This window comes from Lepus europaeus, chromosome 16, assembly GCF_033115175.1.
Source record: "Lepus europaeus isolate LE1 chromosome 16, mLepTim1.pri, whole genome shotgun sequence".
NCBI lineage: Eukaryota > Metazoa > Chordata > Mammalia > Lagomorpha > Leporidae > Lepus > Lepus europaeus.
Genome location: NC_084842.1, coordinates 51,545,820 through 51,566,123, shown reverse-complemented (window position 1 = coordinate 51,566,123; position 20,304 = coordinate 51,545,820). Strand labels below are relative to the sequence as shown.

Below are 20,304 nucleotides of genomic sequence, written 5' to 3'. Positions count from 1 at the left end.
ACAAATATTTTTTTCATACAAGGTTATCCAAGCTGATGTGTTCTGTTGCATTTGGTGTTCAGTATATATCATCAAATTTGGGGGGCACCAAACATATCGTTGCTCCTGCTAGCCAAGGAAATGTGACTTAAAACATACATTGTTGTGACATAATTTTAGTAAATAACTGGGTTAGGTTCCCTGTAATGCCTTGGAGACATTCAAGATCCACGTGCTCTTACAAGGCAGGGCTCAACGTTCCCGGTGAGCACTTAGAGGTTGCTAATAGTCTCAAATCACTCCTAATTGCAGACTAACCCTGGAGCCACTAGTGCTCTAAAAAGAACATGTACTTGTGCGTGGGATGTAACACAGGCAGTTTTAATTGATGGGAAGCTGGGGCTGGCATGCTATTATAGAGGAAGAAACCATTTCCTGAGATTTATACCACTTTATTTGCAAGTTGAGCAAGGCTAAAAGTTGTGCCAGTAAGTACACACCTACATCTGTAACAAGACTGATGTATGTTCTTGAACTTACATATATTTGTGAAAGCAATTCAATTGGAAGATTTCATACTTATTAGGTTTACACAAACTCTAGGACAGGAAATGAACAACATGGTAAGTGTCAAGACAACTTTGAGCTTCAAATATGTGAACACATAGAAAAGAGTATAAAAATATGTATATAAAATTGCAGGCAGTCTCTCTTTGGGATGTCAAGGCAGCCCAGGTTGCTGGTGGGGCTAGCAGGGGATCCTACTTATTCAAAAGGCATTAGGGTATTGCAAAATGTATGCCTGGTTAATTATATGTGAAATTTGTGTGTTGAAGCTTTTAAGTGGAAAAAAGTAGCCACCAGTTGCTTCAGAAGTTGATTTGTGTAAAGTGGCTTAGTGCATAAAAGCATCTTTAAAGTCATGTTTTAATTGTTAGAAAAGAAATGGCAACATGTTAGACATCTTTGGGGAAAGTTGCAAAATTTTACTAGGTTTTGAAATATTCCTGTGACTATTTCTAAGGATGGACATAGAAAAACTAAATTTTCATATTTAACTTCTTTTTAAAATATTGCATCTTTCCAGTCTACAGCAAGTTCTCCTTTGGCAAAATTTAATCACCACTTCATTGTCATATGGGCAAACATATTTTCCATGAAATATTCACCTATTTGTTGAAATCTCAGTCAACTAATACAATATAATTAAGCAATTGAACAAACACCAGATATGAGGAAAGTTCTCTATAGAATTTGCTATAAAATCAAAACTTTGATTTAAATCCAGAATTAACCATTCTATTATATCAAGTATTAATTTTGATGTCTGAGAAACATGACATTCCACATTTCTTGCTATTTTAGCTACCTAAGTGGATGCTTTTGGTCTTCTACCTCTGTCATATATCCCAGGATTATGCAAACTTCAGAAGAGTAATAGTAAATAATTTAAGCATGTAAATCATCTTCGCTTTTAATAAGTCAAAAGCAAGCATCCCATGTTAATACTGAAAATTTCGCCTAAGCTACTTACTGTGTATGTGAGATACAAGAATTGATAGAGATTAGCCTGGATGGCAACATCTTCTTTGTGATAGTCTATGAAGGAACTTTCTGTGACCTGCTCTCTTAGCACCTGCCTTATTTTTAAATCTCCCCAGACTTAATTTTATGCTCTAGTTAAGGTTAGGCCTGACAAAAAAATAAAAAGCACTTTGCCTTGTTTTCTTAAACTTTGAAAAGAAGCTGATTAAAATGAATCCAAGACGCAGAGGAACGTTTGTAGTATGCGTCTGAGCATCCCCGTCCAGGAGAAGTGCTTCTGGCCAGCGCTCTTGCAGGAAGCTCGTTATCCACAAGGTCATTTCCTTTTGAGTGTTTCTGGTACTAGCCTCTGATCATCCTTGGAATTAGCTTAGGAGAAAGGTCTGGGTATAGATTTCTCTTTCAATCCATTTGGCAAAGTAGGACACGTTGCTATAAACTCCAGGTCCCAGAACCTTGGAAAAGCAGACGGAGCCCCAAGAAGTTAAACCAAACAATGTCCACCGTCCTCCAGGCTGCTCGCAAACCAGGGGCCCGCCGCTGTCACCCTGCAATGAACAGCAGTGGGCATTAGTCCCATGTATGCCTGTGGAGGAAGTATGCCATCCACTGTATAAGTAGAACTTTCCAATGAACATTTTAAACTCTGAACTAGAGAAAAGATGAGACTGATTTGGAAGATATTGTTTCTATGAACTCAGATATTTTTCAGTAACTTCTTGTATCTTACATCCTAAAGTTTTTGAGAAAAAAAATTATTCTTAAACTGATTTCTCATAACCACAGAATGTAACCCAAAATATGTCTGCATTTTCAAGCTTCTTGCTATGTGAGTGAATACATTAAATATAAACCACATTGGGACTACTTAAGAGTTCTTAGGACTTTTTCATTGGGCATATTTGGATAGAAAATACCCTGTAGGAACTGTTTAGAGTGAGGTATTTCACTTATTCATAGCTTATATTTTATCTCCTATAGATTTTCTTGATGTTTAATATACAAATACCTATTGTTGTGCTCTTCTGAACACTTATGTATTGGCTTATTTAATTTTCATAAAATAATATATTTTTATTATGGCCATTTTGTAGATACAAAGACTGAAGTACAAGTTAAATAACTCGTTCACTGGCAGAGCCAGGATTTAAATCCTGGGCACTCTAGCAGCAGAACACCGACTCTACATCTATTTAGAATGTGAGTGAATATTTTGCTATGAAAGCAAAATTGAATTTTTATACTGTATTTGTAGAAAGTGATCTTTACATTTTTAACTTTCTGATGACCATGACCTAAGTCTAAATATTTAAATATCTAAATATTTAACATAGACTTTACAAAAGGCCGAATAAATTTTCCTACCTGAAAGCCAAATTGACAGTTCTTAAAGCAAAATTTCCTGGAAACATTTTTATTAGACATATTTTCAATTTTTAATCTCTCCTTGTGTAAATAAATAGTAAGATGCCCAGTTAATTAGGTTGAGATGTTTATTTTTTCAGAGAGTGACTAAAATGGGACCAGGCTATTAGCCTAGTGGTTAAGAGACCCATATCCCACATCAGTGGAACTGGAATCAATTCCCAACTCTGGCTCCTGCCTGCTACTTCATGGCAGTGCAGACAGCTCAATAACTTGGGTCCCTGCCACCCACCTGGGACTTCAGGATTGAGCTCCCCGCTTCTGACTCTAGCCCTGGCTGTCGCAGGTATTTAGAGTGGAAGCCATAGGATAGGAGCTTTTTATGTCTACTAATCACTCAATCATTTCTTGCTATGTCTATCAAATTCATTCATTAAAATGGGACATCAGCACCTCTTCACCATCAGATCAGAAATTACTTAGTATTTATTCTCGGTGAGGTTCTGAGCTAGGGTCTCCCTAAAGGAAGAAGGCTTGATTGTTGTCCCATTGTAGTCAAAAGTTGGCTTGAGTAACAAAAATGACTTCACAGGATGAGAGATTACTTGCAGATGGAGTGGAGCAAGCGATACCTTCCTGAGACCTGAGTGTGGCACTAGGGAAGCAGGGAGGGGCTGAGCAGGTGACTCAACACGAAAGGGAAAACACAGCAACAGGCCCAATCTGCCTGATCTTTTTTTCTAATTTTTCTGAGCTTGGACTTTAGACCAAAGTTTATGTTTGGCTTCAGTGTTGCCCCACGTGATTTACAGACCTTCACAGAGGGACCCAGCTGCTCATTGTGTAGTAGAGGTTTGGTGTACACATTTATTCCAGACCTAGTAAAAAGCAGCTTTTGTTTCTGTATCTGGGGTTGTGGTAGAGAACATCTAGCCTGCATTTAAGAGAACCACAGCACTGAATTTCCACAGCTATACAAGCTGGCAGGACTGGGCTCCTGTCAAACAGCATGATATGAACCCACCTGAGTGTGGGCCTTCAATTCCCCTTCAAAGCAGCAAGCCCCAAGAGATGACTTTGACCTTGTGCCAAGAGCTGCTGAGTTTTGGTGGACCCGAAAATCATTGTTACTAGCATAGCACAGTGGCCAAGCCCTTGGGCCCAAATCCTCACTTACACGATCTGGGGCATATCAATCTGTTCAGAGAAAACATTGCTGCAGGAGGTGATGGTGAGGATTAAATGAGTTATAAGAAATCTTTTTCAAGACAGCCTGGAACAAAATAAGCGCTTAACGGATAGATGTTGTGACTAAGTATGTGGCTGACATCACAAACAGACACAGGAAGTATAGGGGCTTGCAGCTGTATCTTAGTCATGAGAAAACCAGCCAGAGAAGGAAGATAGCTTCCCCATGTGACTTTGTCTTACTGTAGAGATGGCCTCCAACCCAGAGCTTCAGGCCACAAATCCTGCGCCTCAATCCCACATCAGGCTCCCTCCCAAGATGACTTCTACTGAAGTGACTCATTTCTCCTTGGACAATCAAAATCAGGCCTCTTTGTACAGAAAGGAGGTATTCTTCTACAACTGCCCGCTTCAGCTGAATGACTTGGGGCCATGAGGCACAAAGAAATGTGGCCTCGGGGAGACCCCAAGGCACCTATCTGCCTCTCTGTACTCCATGATAGCTATCTAAGGAATCCCCACCGGGCTTTTTCCAGTGCCCTGACTTTCCATTCTAAACTGGATCATCAAAAATGTCATTTAATTTTGCTGGGTTAATGATAAAAGCATTTTTATCTCTTCTGTAGTAAAATGTGGGGGACAATTTAATCTACTCCAAAGCAGTGACAAAGCAGGGTAGTAAGACACCCACATCCTCCTCTCTGTCTCAGGCTTCTTTGAGTGTGCCTGTACATTTTCATTCTCTCCTGGGCACCAGTCCAGTATAAAGTCAATGAGTGTCTCATTAAAAATAAAAATGCTTCTGAGGAATTCCATGCTCAGCAGAGTCTTGTCTCCAAGAATCCTGAGTGTCTAAAGATTGGGACTGGTGACATTTAAGGACATACTGGCAATTCAATGAGGCCCACAGGGACCAGAAAGTGCCACAGTGATGACTTCTGAGACAGAGGTAGTCCTGTCACACAGCCAGGAAGTCAGGGTGTTGGTATAAGCCTTAATGCCAGCACCGTAACAGCTGAGAACATCCTCGGGCACACTACCCCCTGCTCCCTAGAGCGGCCCCTGGCAAGTCTTGGTGAAGACCTTGTTTGTTCTAGCCACTAGAAGGACTGAGGTGGACCAGAACACTTGTTTTTCCTACTGTTGCTGGTCCCCAGATAGTATAAGGTAAAGTTAAAAATAACCAGAATGAGAGGGTTGGAGAAGGTTAGGAGGATTGTCTGGGTACTGGGTGAAGGAAACTGAACCAAAGCTCCCGTGTGACCAGAAAGCAACTTACCATGCAGGAGTCAACTGTGCCGGACTCGTAGCCAGCACATATCATCCGGGTGGTGATGGTCTTCATGTCAAAGTAGGACTGACACTGTTCCAGAGAAATAATGCGCACCTCTCCCTCTTGCAGCTTAAAAGGCACTGGGTTCATAAAAAGAAGAAATAAAAATATGCAAGGTGACAAAATGACCCAAAGGTGACACTATCCAAATAAGAAATGTACAGAACACCTTATACCAAGAGAACCATGTTCTTAAAGTATTATTTCAGAGACAAGCCTTATTTGGAATAAGGTTTTTCCAAATAAAAGTGTTCATAGCACTCATCTGGTGAAGATATTTCAGTAAAGAGGAAACTGAGGCACAGACCAATTAAATACTTGGCTCATGCTTTTCCCTTATAGACTATGGCAAAAACAACAGACAGTTATAAAAAGGATGAGAAACAGAGTCCGGCTGCAGAAGGGGAGCTGCCAGGGTAGCGTTAGCTCAGCATGTCAGTCCTACACCGTGGAAGAAGCCTTGCCCCATCCTCGCTGGGAGCAGAGCCTCTCACCATGTGCTCTATTAGCCATGAGTTTGATATAAGGACCTTTAATCCTAGAGGCTACAGCAGTCAAAAAGGACAAAATCACCTGAGTGTCAACAGAGAATGTGTGAATTGTCTCACGCTTGAAAGTCCTTTAAGGAAAACAACAGATTTCTTGAAGCAAGACTGCAGGAGTCATGCCATTCTACAAAAATTATAGGCACTGTTCCTCCTTCAGTGATACTAAGGAAGTACACGTGCACAGTCCACTTTATTGAAAATCTTCTGGAAAAATCAATGTTATATAGACAATGGAAGTTTCTTGTCAAAAGCATGATAAGCAGCAGCATATCTGTTGGGTACTAGTAGTAGGCCAGCTACTTAATGCCTTTACTTTTACATCGATTCTGTGATTATTTTTCCAATTAGAATAAGCTAGAAAGTGGTACAGTCAAGGTCAGTCTTGCTGTTCATGCTACACTATATATGTGGCATGGGCAATTTGGTACATCATTATTTTAGCACAACTGCTTCCAAGATATCATGGAAGGGATCTAAGGAGTGGTAATATGAAGGATATTCTGCTGTTACGTTACAGTGCCAACTATAGCTTTTGAAAATCCAGATGTGCAAGTATGGTGACATTTCATGTCTAACAGTGCCTTGGATATTTTTACATGTGAGTTTTTTTCTGAAAAGGTCATCAACTTCTTAAGGCTTTTCCTTTCCATCCTTTAATTGACCATACAGAAAAGAAACTTGGCCTAGTTCAGAACATATCTGTAAAATTGAAGAAAAAAATCCTTCAAATTGGGCAGGTCCTAAAATTGACAGCAAGAAGCCCATGTACATCATCACTGCTGAAAGCTATAGCATTATACCTAGAGTGGGGGACTGAGATTCAAAAGTACACATTTTGAGTTTTTTTCTAAGTTTAAAATAATTTGGCTCTTTAGATCCAAATAAAAAAAAATCAGTTTAATGGGAAAATCAATTTTCTTTTGAGAAGGACTTTCATTTTGTGCCACAGCTGTGGATAAGATAACACTGAACTGGAAATATGAGTTTGACTGCAGAAGTGGAGTTGCCTAACCACTAAAGAGAGGCCCTGAGTGTGTCTGCCTACAGCTAGCTCAAGTCACTGATGGGTCACAGCTGAACTGTTGGAGCCACCATGCAAGATGGGACCTAAGACATTACTAGTGGCTCGCTGGAGAGAGATGCTGAGGTATGGAGAAGGTTTTTTTGAGGTTGCCTCTGAGTTTGGATGGATCTTGAATGGGAGAGACAGTGTGACATATCCACCAAAAATGCATTTCTTTAATTGGGGAATTATAGCCAGAGCCTAGAAAGAGCTGTGTCTGAGTTACAAGCTGAAAGGCAGGCATGCTTGGTAAGAGCCTCACTCACTTTTGGTGCCCATGTGGCCCCAGCCTGTGATGTAGCAGTATGTATCAGGTTCCAACGACTGCTCGGGGCTGGGTAAGCAGACAGGACGCACGTAGCTGGTCTCATTGATGTCTTCGCTGAGCTCCACGATGCTGATGTCGTAGTCCACCACTGCACGGCTGTAGCGAGGGTGCACGATGATGGACTGCACGAAGCGTGTCTGCATGAACACCGATGGGTGGTCCAGATTGTTGAGGCCGAGCACCACTTTCCAAAGGGCAGCATTTTCTCTCCTAAAGGAAGAATTCAGAGCTATGGGCATTTTTAAACAGACTGAACCTTTTTAAATTTACATGAGATTTATATTATATATATATATGTAAATAAGGGCTGTTTCCATGGCTACTTCCTTTTTTTAAATTTTTCCATTGTCGTCTTTTTTAAAAATTTTTTTAGTAAAAATAAATTTCCAACATAGTTTATGGATTACAATGGCTTCCCCCCCACCACAATTTCCCTCCCCCTCACACCCCTCCCATCTCCCATTCCATTCACATCAAGATCCATTTTCAATTATCTTTATATACAGAAGATTGATTTAGTATATATTAAGTAAAGATTTCATCAGTTTGCACCCACACAGAAACACAAAGTGTAAAATACTGTTTTAGTACTAGCATTACTTCACATTGGACCCTAATTTAAGGACAGATCCCACATGAGAAGTAAGTACACAGTGACTCCTGTTGTTGACTTAACAATTTGACACTCTTGTTTATGGCGTCAGTAATCTCCCTAGGCTCTAGTCATGAGTTTCCAAGGCTATGGAGGCCTTTTGAGTTCCATGGCTACTTCCTAATGTATTCATACAAGTATACGCAGCATGCCTATGATGGCCCAAGTGATTAGCAAATAAGTGCTGTATCGTTGTTGTGGAAAGCAAAGCTCACATTTCTTGAATGGGGTTTTTGAAAATAACTTGTTCAGTTTTAAAGGCAGACAGGGTAGTTAGTTATTTCATAGCCTGAGAGGGATAATGAAAATCCTTGAGTAGGAGAGAAAGGCAGGAGAAAAGTAAAGAAAAAGTCAAGAGTAAGAAGTCCTTCCACAATCGAGCAAGAATTTTGGATAAATGTCAAGTATTCAGGGGAAAACTGCCAAGTTCAAGACGAGGGTTTACAAAAGTCCCTACAACTTCCAATGGTCCATCTTGCAGTCCACTTTTGAACACTTGTCAGCAATATTTTAGTCAATTCCCACTTAAAACCCTTCCTTCAGTGGACTTCCAGTTCTTACCAAGCTCTAGAACTTTCTCCAGTCTCATGGACCTTTCCCTCTCGGTCTCCTCCTCAGGCTCCCAGTGTCCATGTTGAAGTGCTCCAGGACTCTTCCCTCTACCTTCTCTTCTTGTTCCACAATCCTCTGATGATCTCATCCAGTCCAATGCATTTAAATACTACCTGTACCAGGATGACTTCCAGACATGTTTCCCTAGCTCCATCCTCTCCTCTGAGCTGCAGACTTGAGTGCCCCTTTCTATTCAAAACACTCATTTGGTGGTTTGATAATAGCCAAGGTTTACTGAGAGCTGACCATGTTATCTAGTATTGTTTAAGCATTCAGAATATATTTTGCAATTATTTCTTTTAACCATTGTGACCTGGATGAATCTTTTTCCTTCTTTTATAACCAACATTGACTGCATCAGCAAGTCTGCTACTCCTACTTTGAAAGGTGTGTGTATTTTAAACCATGTTTCTCTTCAACTTTCAATCCCAATCAAAGCTACTCCCATCTACATGGACCACTGCAATAGCTTCCCAAATGGTGGTCTTTTAATCTTAGCTCCTGTAACTAACATCCTTCATGGTAGTTAGATCAAGTCCATCTCCTGCTCATAATTCCACAAGGCCTTTGCATCATGCTTGAGACAAATTCTGGACCCTATTCGACATGCTCTATTCCAATCCCCAGTACTTTACATTTATGGACATGGCAAGGGCATCCATCTCCAGGGCTCTGCTCTTGCAGTTCCCAAGCTCTCACCTAGCTCCTGTCTTTGCTCCTTATCTTCATCCAGGTCTCAACATCACCTTGTCAGAACTGTCCTTCATGTCTACTCCAGATAACCCTTATTCCAGGCTTACCACTCAACTCTTAGCTCTGCTTTAATTTTTTTTTTTTTCATTTATTTTGGATGCAGAGAGAGAGATCCTGAATGTTAGTTCACTTCCCAAATAGAACCACCAGACTATGTCAGGCCAAAGCCAGGAGCCAGGAATGTAATTCATATCTGCCACATGTGTGGCAAGAACTCCTCACTTGAGCCATCACTGCCGCCCCCCAGGATATATATCCTCATGAAGCTGAAGTCAAGAGCTAAAGCCAAGCACTGGATCCAGGAACTCCTATTTGGGACATGGGCATCTTAACCGGGTTTTTAACTGCTAGGCTAAATGCCTGCCCCAGACCCTGTTTCTCATATAATCACTGATATCAATAACATGGATATATTTGTCTATTCCATCATAACATTCCTCCAAGATGTCATCTCTGTGAGAACAGGAGCTTTGCGGGTCATCTTTACTCTGTTTTCACAAGGCCTGATGCCTGGAACGTAAGGGGTTCCTCAGAAGTATTTAATTATGGCTCAATGTACGTTTTGGAAAACATCCATTAGTGGCAGACTCCAATCCTGAAGACTGGTCTATTTTCACCACTCCCTTCATTCCTTTCTTTAGAATCGGCCAAGATTTAAGGCATGGGCATTTACTGGACCATGATATTGGGCAGTGGTGGGACTTTAATGAGGATACTCCCTAATACTATTGTGCTCTGGGCCAGCCATGCTGCCACTGTACTTGGAAGCTTGTGGTCAAAGCCACTAAAGTAGGTTGATTTGGCCATATGAATCAATCATTTTTTCAACCAGTAGTTCCCCACGAGCATAATGTCATCTGGAGAGCTTTTAAAGTTCTAAATATCTTCAAAGATCCATTTATTTGAAAGGCAGAGTGAAAGGGATGGACAGAGGGAGTGCACACATGCTTCCATCTGCTGGTTCACTCCCAAAATGTTCACGACAATTGGGGCTGGGCCAGGCTGATTGCTTCCAGGTCTCCCATGTGGATGGCAAGAACTGTACCTGAACCAGCATCTGCTGCTTCCCAGTTGCAGTAACAGTGAGCTGGATTGGAAACAGGGTGGAGACAGGACTTGACCTGGCCCTCCAGTATGGGATGCAGGCATTCCAAGCAGTGGCTTAACCTGCTGTGCCACCACTCTGGCCCCTAAGGGGCTGCTTATGCTGTGGGACACTTCTAAGTAGTTAGATCTAGTATGCGTGCACAGAAATAATGGCAGTTTTCCAATGTATATAATTATTTCCCTCCCCTCTTCCTCCCTTTACCTCGTTCCTTCCCGGCTTTAATGCAGAGCCTTTGGTGCATGACCATTTGTGAAATTCAGTGTTCACTTGAAGCTCTGCTACTTAAGACATCTGAAATTAAGTAATGATTTATTTCAAGTTACTTCCTTGCCCTTGAATCAAGTTAACAAAGTTTTGGTTGTGATGCTCATTCAGCTGCTTAAGTTATAAACAGTATTTCAAACAACTGAACATTCCAAATTATATGTAACAAGATGAAGTAACATCAAAATTCCAGACTTAATTACTCTATTGCATTTACTCTATCAGTAAAAAATGTGCCCATAAAACCATTAACCATTATAAATTGTACCCAACTGTCTCTTGCCACAGAAGCTACTGGCGTATGGCACTAGTGTCAGCCAAAACCATAAAGAAAAAAGCACACAGGAAATTTATATGCTTTTTTTTGTAGTCAGCAATAATACTGTTATTTTTGATATGCATATGATGTGAAAAGTTTTCCACTCAGTCTGGAAAAACAGTAACTCTTTGTTTGAAAGGGGTACCTGAAGTGAAGGATATGTGTTTTAATGAAAGTGATATATTAAGTATGCTAGAAAGACTGACTCAGGAATAATGACCGAGACAGCCCCGCCTCTGGGTCCAAGCACAGAAAGGGGAGATGATTTTAGGCTACATGAACGCCTCCCAAACGTAATATGAGTTCAAAGAACAGCTACATTAGGCTACAAAGAAAAGCACCCAAGCAAAGCATCTGAACAGCTTCCCAGTGGGCTGGTGTCCCAGCTGCTCTACTTCTGATCTAGCTCCCTGTTAATGTCCTGGGGAAAGCAACAGAGGCTGACCCAAGTGTTTGTAAAGCACCTGGCTGTGGCCTGGCTCACCCCTGGCCATAACAGCCATCTAGGGAGCAAACCAACAGATGGAAGATCTCTCTCTGCAACCAACTCTCAAACCTTTGGGAAAAAAAAGTTTGCACAAGGATCCTCATGCTCTGAGGGTGAGCAGATTGGCTAAGGGAAATGTTAAGAGGCTATGTATCCTCTCATTCTTGCTCTAGATGGTATTTCATTCTCAGAAATTCACATTTTGAGTAATTTGCTTTATGTTTGTTACCTTTTACTTTATATAAGGTACATACTGAATATACTTTAGTGATAAAATTGAGAGCATGTAATGTCAACTTAAAATTCGTGAATAGCCAACTGCAGAAAGAAAACCTGTCTACATACATATCACATGCACTATGACATCCAGAGGAATTTATACAGAATTGCAGTCACAACATTTCTGGATGCGGTGACCAGTCACATGTGTTAACTCTAGTCCACATATGAAAATGGCAGGCTTTCACTTAATTCACCTGGCTAATTTTAGAGATTTCCTATCTTTTCCAGAAAGCACAAAATTTTCCTTCTTTCATCCTGAGTTTGTTTTAAATATCTTCTATATAATAAGTTTATTGTTCACAAAGGAAATTTATAATAGTTGTGATAGAAATGACCCCGTTTGTTTTTACACAACTTACTCCAAAAGTAGCACAGCTAAATTATTAGAGAGTAGTTAGGCTAACAACTCTGCACTAAGACGTATGACATTATAGTATCCTTTATGTTCTATAGATCTTAGATACCTCTTTTACCATGGTGCATGTTTTTAGTATTTTTAAAGAATTATCCGGACAAGGTGAACAGACTTTAGAATAAGGTGATGGCAAAACAAAGTGTGAAGAGACACGGCTGTATCAGACCACAAGCCCTGCCCATCCTGAGGGCCCTCTGCCTCTCCAGCTAATTGCTGTCCTGTTGGAATGCTCAGTGTAGCCTGGTCTTCCAGCTGCTGAAGCAAAGCCCCAGTCCTAGATTTTATACAAAGTATTCCCAAATGTAAATGCTGGCTAAAATTTTCAAATACACAACAAGCAAACTCGATTGGCATCCTAGATTCTTCATTAACATATGATCTCTTCAGCTTTCCAAGTTTTTCTACCTACAGTATTTCAAATAATCTCATCACCAGCTATGTTGGTGAGAAAGCAGTGACTCCGAGCAGAGAAGTGACTCATACAAAGTCAGGAAGGCAGTAAATGATGCTAGCAGACCAGCATGCTGGCCGTTTGAACTTAGACTGTGGCTTTTCCACTAGGTTTTCTGAAACAGGAATAGGATCCAGAGATACCAACCTAGGACTTAGGCCCTGGCACAGGAAGGAAAGCATGGATGGAGGCTCACTGATGAGTGAGACAATGGAAAAAGATGCTTTCTCTTTCCTAAACATATCTCCTTGATATGATGGGGAACTAATCATTAGTAATAAAATTACAGAATGTGGTTTTAAAAAAAAGTGAAAAATTTCTCTTACTCCAGGGTCCAGAAGAAGCAATCGAAGGGCACAAATATTTTAGACCTTCAAGAATCAGATTTCAGAATGTTTTGAAGGGGAAAAAAATATGTCTAGAGACTCCTAAAGCAAATACAGCTCAGAGATAGGGTAGTCTATGTGCCAAAATTATATACTCCTTTCCCAAATTACTCAACTAAAAAAATAGCACAAACCATGACAGTTGTCAAAAATTCTTAGTCATAAAATGGACAGGGGATTCTTTAAAAAAAAAAAAAAGCAGGAAAAAATTAAACAATGATTCTTTGTGAAATAAAGTACAAAAAGAACAAGAAAAGAAAACTATCTATGGCTATAATTTATCCACAGTAGATAACTATGTTCTCAAACAAAACAGAACTATTTAGTGTCCTTCGATACCAGTGTCTCTACTCAAGGAGAATGATCATTAGAAAATATCCAGGAGATTCATCTCCCATGTGAATGAAAAACCACACAAATACTTAACAGATTGAAATGCTGAACCGTAGTCTAAAAACATGGGAGGAGTTAGGAAGGAATCACTGATCCACTGTAGCTGTATTAACATTTCTAGTTCCCAAAAAAGTCACAGTCCCAACTACTGAAAGAACTACTGAAGGGATTATAAGCCCACAAAAAAGGGCTGGTTAGTTAGGTAATATTTATTGATATGGGGAAGTTCTGTAAAGCATACAACTATTTGATCAATAAGAGAAATGAGAGTTTTGGCCTGTGAAGTAGGGTTTTTTTTGTTTTAACGCATTTAAATGGACAGTTCATCTGAGCATTTCAAAACATGTTTGAAGTTGGTGGTAGTAGCAAATTGGGGGAAGTCGCAAAGCTGGACATATAAACTTGAGTATCAAATATTTTTCTTGATTTTCAAATATGATGTGCAATCAATACTTTGTATTCATATTTGCTCAAATACCAACAAGTATTTGAAACCATGTAGACCAGTGAATGTAAACAGGTAAGAAAGTCAAGAGTTGGACCTTGGAGCACCCAAACAATCAATGGCCTGAGAAAAAAACCTGGGGTGGGTGTGACAGCACCTGGGATGCCCACACCCCGCATCAGAGCTGCTGGTTCAAAACCAAGGTTAATTTCCAATTCCATTGTGCTGCAAATGTACTGCCCAAGAGAGACCCAGATTGAGTTCCACACTCCAAGCTTCAGCCTGACCCCGCCCCAGCTATTGTAGGCATTTGCCGAGTGAATCAAGGGATGGAAGATTCTCTCTCCCTCAAATAAAAACAATAAATAAAAATTTTAAAAGGGAAACACTGGAAAGCAGGAAAGAGATGTGGGTCAATGTAATAACAGGAAAGCACAAAGGTGTCTTATTAAGTGTAGAAAATACTTCAAGAAGGATGTAGTGATCACACAGTGGGGAGGGTTTCTGTGAATTGAAAATTCACCATTGGATTTGGCAAAATGGAAGTCATCAGAAATTTGGTGTCATTCCTGAAGAGCCCAACAAGAGTGGGTGGAAGAGAAAATTGGCGTGGAAAAGGGGAGACAGGATGTGGGAAACTGAGGATTTTTACAATAACAGCTCAAATGGATCAATAATTGAAGATGGATGCCAAGTCAAAACAATGAAGTTTAAGTTAGTGATGTTAAGAAATAGTTGCTGATGGCCGGCACCATGGCTCACTAGGCTAATCCTCCATCTGCGGCACCGGCACTCCAGGTTCTAGTCCCGGTCGGGGCGCCAGATTCTGTCCCGGTTGCCCCTCTTCCAGGCCAGCTCTCTGCTATGGCCCGGGAGTGCAGTGGAGGATGGCCCAATGCCTGGATGCCCCATGGGAGACCAGGAGAAGCACCTGGCTCCTGCCTTCAGATCAGCGCAATGCGCCGGCTACAGCGTGCCAGCCGTGGCGGCCATTGGAGGGTGAACCAACGGCAAAGGAAGACCTTTCTCTCTGTCTCTCTCTCACTGTCCACTCTGCCCATCAAAAAAAAAAAAAAAAAAGTTGCTGAAGGGAATGATTCCCCCCAAAAAAGGAGAGGTCCTTGATGCAAGATAGAAATGAAGGTTTTGAAGTCTAGTCGGAAAATAGGAAAAGGGATACGATTACCCTTCAGTAGGTGTAGGGACACATCTGTCATCGTAACTCAAGGCAAAGTAGGGAATGTGACCGAAGGTTCAGGTACTTTGTTGTAAGTAAGGGTAAGACAAAGTCAGAGCCAGGATGGCACCCATTTTATTCAGTGCAGGATGTCAGAGATTTGGAGAGAAAGGAGAAACTGTTGAAGAGTTGCCTCTGAGGATGGAAAGGCAACTTGACTACAAGAATATATTGGAATTGTCCCATTGTGTTAAATACTCACCTGAGACACATTACCAGCTGACTTGAACTCAGCAGTCAGGTGAAGGATATTACCCAGTCATGGTCAGCTGTGTAGGTGCAGGTGCAATGTACATGAGTTGAGTAGCAAGACCAGAAGAAGCAAGTCTGACCTTTCAGATTCTGAGAGATGCCTGATTCACAAATCATTCTTTGCTCAACTAAACTCTGCTAACTTTAATTTGTCTAAAGTTTTTCTTTTAACAAGTTATAAGTGGGAAGGGATCTCTCAATTTCTGGAAGCTCAAGAAACTATGGGGGTTGGCCCACAACTGGCCACCTGTTGCCAACATTCTAGACCTGGAAATTTCCAGCTGGAGAAGATGATAGAGAACACCTTCATAGGAAGCAAGGGGCCAGGTTAGGGTCACATAGGAATCTTTAAATCCATGCTTTCACAGCACCCCCAAGAAAGATGTGAGTCTAACATAGTGCCTAAAGTAGTCTGTCACAGTGGACCTTATCAATGGGAATGGAGCCAGCCCTTCAAATAGATGGAATGGAAAAAACCTGCAAATGATTGGCATCATTCATAAACACCTAGAAGAAAAAGAGGTAATTCTAAAGGCACAATATGGTCTCAGTCACAGACCAACCCTCCTCCTTCCTTTTCTGAGAGTACTGCAAGACTGTTGGAGGTCAGGGCAGGATGTCAAGCAAGGACAGATGTTTTGTTCTGTGGAGAAGGAGAGGGAGCTGTCTAGCAGGATAAAAGGTTATTCCTGAGTAATATTAAGGGTGAAGTTTAGCTGAGTTGAAAGTCAAGTCTGGCACCATCTCCATTCTTTTTTTAAAGATGCACTTACTTACAAAGTTACAGAGAGACAGAGAGCATCCTTCTATTGGTTCACTCTTCAGATGGCTGCAACGGCCACAGCTGGGCCAGACAGAACAAGAGCTACGTCTGGGTCTCCCACATGGGCTGCAGGGGCCCATCTTCTGCTACTTTTTCCAGGACATTAGCAGGGAGTGGGATTGGAAATGGAGCAGCCAGGACTGGAACCTGCACTGCAGGTGGTGGCCCAGTCACCTACAGCACAACACCAGCCCCATAATCTGCACTCTTCTGTAATGTTCTTCCTCACTGCTAAAGTGCTTCAACACAGGATTAGAAAATGTGATATTTACCTTGATGAGTCTTCCTGTGTTTTGCAGTAGAAAGATCTAAAGATGAAGTTCAAGGTCCTGGTGAAAGGTCTGAAGTGAGAAACCTAGAGAACCAGGCAAGCCAGGGAAAGAGGAAGAAAGAAGGAACTTGATGGACTGAGATAACTGGAGAAGTTCAGAGACGTTGGCAAAACTCTTGTTGCACTGAAGAGCTGTTAGAAATCAAGACGTGGGTGAAATGACAGGATTAAAACTGGTGTGAGGAGCTGGGAAGACCATTTGTCTTGGATGTTTACTAAGGAAGAATTCTGTGCTGCTCACCACCACTGGTTGTGTGCCATCCTAGGAAGTTTATTCTTAAATTTTGAAAGGCAGGAAAATGGCTTATTAAATTACTACTAAAAAAATCGGTCTTTCTTCCTTAGAACTTTTGAAGTTTAATTGTTATTTGGGGATTTGGGACTTATCTGGTCAACTTAGTAGCTCATGTTTCTAATTTCCATTTGGGAGTTTTAAGTATTTCTTTGTGGAAGGGCAAAACAAATTCGTCCTTTTTTCCACCAATATAATTACAAGAGAAAGTCTGAGAAGACCTACAGATGGTTCATGCTGGGCCTTGTCAAAGTATGGGATCAGGATATGAAGTAAATCCCATTAATTACAGCAATTGATGGCTCCAGCAGAGAGTAAGACTTACAATTAGAAGTTTTGAGAATCTTGCAGAGCCGCTGGAGAGACTGTAAAATAGAACCATGGTCACTAGCACATACTCAAGCAAAGGCATGTGTGAAGTTAGGCAATTTCTAACTCCTTGTGGATGGGCCAGGCCCCTCTTGACAGTTTTGTTCAGTGTAGTGTCCCATGAAATTTCATCAAGCCCTTTGATATCACATCCGTTCCCTTAATTATAAGCATATATTTCTTCTGTATTGCAAGATCTCTTAACTTTACAAATCCGCCAGTGGAAGAGGAAACTTTGATGCCATATGTGGAAATGACAAAAACGGTGGATGAAACTGGACTAACTAGCATATAAAGGGTGTTTTCCTTTAAAGAACTGTTGGAATCATTTAGGTGATCATATGTTGACAGATGTACTGTTGCTGATACAGTCTTCTGCCTTTCCTGGAGTTACAAATCAGGACTGGAAAAGACAGCTAGAAACGTCTGTTCCCTTCCAACGCAGTAACATTTCAGTATATGACTTTCTTAATGTATTATGCAGACTCTTCCAATCATTCTGGGTCTTACGAATTCAAAATTCTCAAAAAGAGGTAGTGGTTTTATTTTATTATGTTTCCACACAATGAGCAAGCATATGCACATTTCCATTTTATGGGCACTTACCACCTTTTCTTCTAATTATTTGCTAGAATGCCTGTCTCATTAGGTTAGCACCTCAAGAAACAAACATGGACCCATCTCTGTGACCCCCACCTGGAGCTAAATGTATGTTCTGGTATTCTCCCCTCTAGAACGGAGAGTACCAGTAGTTGAGTGCTTTGTATAAGTAGGTTTATTGCAGTATTGTTAAAACTGGAATTAAACTAAAGGCCCATCAATGGAGGAATAACAGAAAAGTCATGGTAAATCTGTTTTATAGAATGTCATTTAGCTTCCAAAGGGAATTGCCCTGGAGGGATATCCATGATATTCTGCTACAGGAGCAAAAACAGAAGGATGGAGTATGATTTCAAATGGTAAAAATTAACAATAACACCAGTGGGAAAAATTATGTTACAGCTATAGAAGATCATCCACTAGGCTGTAGCAGGGGTTACCTTGAGGATGGTGAGGAAGTCAGAGAGACAAAGTGTGGAAAAGATAAATAGTCTAGAAAAATGCCAGCATTCTCCTGCTTTAATACTAAGGGAAAATACAGGAAGTGTATTTTTAATAGTTTTTTTTTTTTTTAAAGAGAAGTTTTCCTTTGGCTGGCCTTGTGGTTCAGTGAGCTAAGTTGCCACCTGCAATGCCAGCATCTCATAGGAATGCTCGTTCAACTCCCAGCTGCTGAGCTTCTGATCCAGCTCCCTGTTTGTGCCTGGGGAAGCAGAGAAGATGGCCCAAATGCTTGGGAGACCCTGATAGAGTTCAGGCTCCTGGCTTTGAAATGGCCCAGCTGCAGCTGTTCTGCCCATCGTGGGAAGACCTCTTTATCTAACCTTCTCTTCTATGTACTTTGCCTTTCAAATAAAATAAACCTGAAAAAGAGTTTTCCTTTCTTGGGCTCTTACTGTTTGAGGCTAGGCATGGAAATTAGGGCTTTCGATAGACTATCTCACTTCATGCCTATACCAGTCCTGGGAGCCTGGGTAGTGACTGTTATTTTCCTCATTTCATAGAAGAGGAAGATGCAGCCCAGAAAAACTAGTTAATTTAATTATAGTCACACAATAAGTGGAAAAGCTAAGCAAAATTTATCATAGACAAATAGACCAAAAATGAATTTGCATTTTTCTAGAAATTAATCTGGTCAAATAAAAATAATTTAATTAGGTGACAGAACAGGGGTTAATTTTGTCTTCAATTTTTGCTATTATTTAATATTACTTTTGAATAAAGTGAAATTATTAAAAATAAATAGAATAAAATAAATGTTACATTGGTTGGCAAAATCTGTCTTCTACTCCTTTGACATCCCTCCTACTGAGAGGGAAAGTTTGTGTTTCTTCCCTTTGAATCTGGTGGGACTTAGGAAGTCTCTGTCCAACCACACAATAGAAGCCGCATTACAGGTCCTTGGAGGCTGGGCCAAAGGTAATACAACTTCCTCCTGCCTATCAGTTTAGGAAGCTTGCTTTGGAGGATGCCAGCCGCCATAAAGTGAATCCCACAGCGGGAGAAGCTGGGGTCCCAGTAAACACCCAGCACTGGCTACGTGACTTTGAATGGCTCCAATTTCCCAACCTTGGTACATTCCAACTGAGGCCTCAAATAACGTAAAGCTGAGATACAATGTGCCAGCTATATCCTGTCCAGAATCTTCTGTGTTTAAAATAAATAGGTTGTTGTAGTGCTTTTTGTCACAGAAATAAACAGCCAGAACCGGCAAGGGGCTTCGGCAGTGACACTGTCAGTTTGGGGTAGGTTTCCCCCTGTTAGGCACGTGGAGATGATCACTATTCCACATCAATGTGGCTGCACCAAGTGGTTATTACAACGTTCTTTTGGATGATTCTGTGATGGTATTTTTGGATGAGATTAATATTTAACTTGGTGTATTTTGAAGAAAGTAGATTACTCTCCATAACATGTGTGGGCCTCATCCAATTAGTTGGAGACTTTTATAGAACAAACATTGGCCTCTCTGAGAAGTTCTGCCAGCAGATACCTTTGGACTCTCTGAGCTCATTTCTGAGCCAAGTCTCTGACTTACCAGCCTGCCCCCTCAGACTCTGGACACCCCACGTCTCCACAATCACATAAGCCAACTCCTTAGAATCAACCAATGTCTTCTCTCTCACCTCCCACCCTCCTGTTGGTTTCTCTGAAGAACCTCACCAATACACATATTGTACCTTTAACTTTGCTTCTCAAACTACTTACCAGTTGACCCTAATCTCACTAATATGCAAGTAAGTAATCTGTTTCAACTCAAGTGTAAGTGATACAGTTAACAGATCTAGAAGAGAGTCTTACTGGATGGTGAGTCAATTTTCTGAAGTTCTGTTTCCTCCCCTCCTTAGGATATGAATCAAAAGCAATAGGCATCCAGTGCCAATAAATGAGCAACATGCATGCAGAATGACAACACTGAGGGCAGAAAACTCTAGGCAGATACACACCTGGAATGTAGATGGACTGTGACTTTTGCACTGCAGT

At 40.9% G+C, this 20,304-nt stretch overlaps 2 protein-coding genes across 5 annotated transcripts in view; one reads left to right on the top strand and one right to left on the bottom strand.

The window, feature by feature from the left end:
- The window catches only part of ATP10D (ATPase phospholipid transporting 10D (putative)), a 137,188-nt gene extending 120,134 nt beyond the window's left edge, over positions 1-17,054 (top strand). The window contains exon 24 of the mRNA XM_062213540.1: positions 16,528-17,054. The gene's annotated coding sequence lies outside the window, so the exon portion shown is untranslated. The remainder of the gene's footprint in view (positions 1-16,527) is intronic.
- Positions 411-20,304, bottom strand: part of CORIN (corin, serine peptidase) — a 330,706-nt gene continuing 310,812 nt past the window's right edge. For all 4 annotated transcript variants that reach the window (XM_062213544.1, XM_062213543.1, XM_062213542.1 and 1 more), the window contains exons 20-22: positions 7,288-7,559; positions 5,357-5,490; positions 411-2,072 (exon numbers count right to left, since the gene is read on the bottom strand). In XM_062213544.1, the coding sequence (XP_062069528.1) occupies positions 1,890-2,072; positions 5,357-5,490; positions 7,288-7,559 (589 nt within the window). In that variant the 3' untranslated portion in view covers positions 411-1,889. The remainder of the gene's footprint in view (positions 2,073-5,356; positions 5,491-7,287; positions 7,560-20,304) is intronic.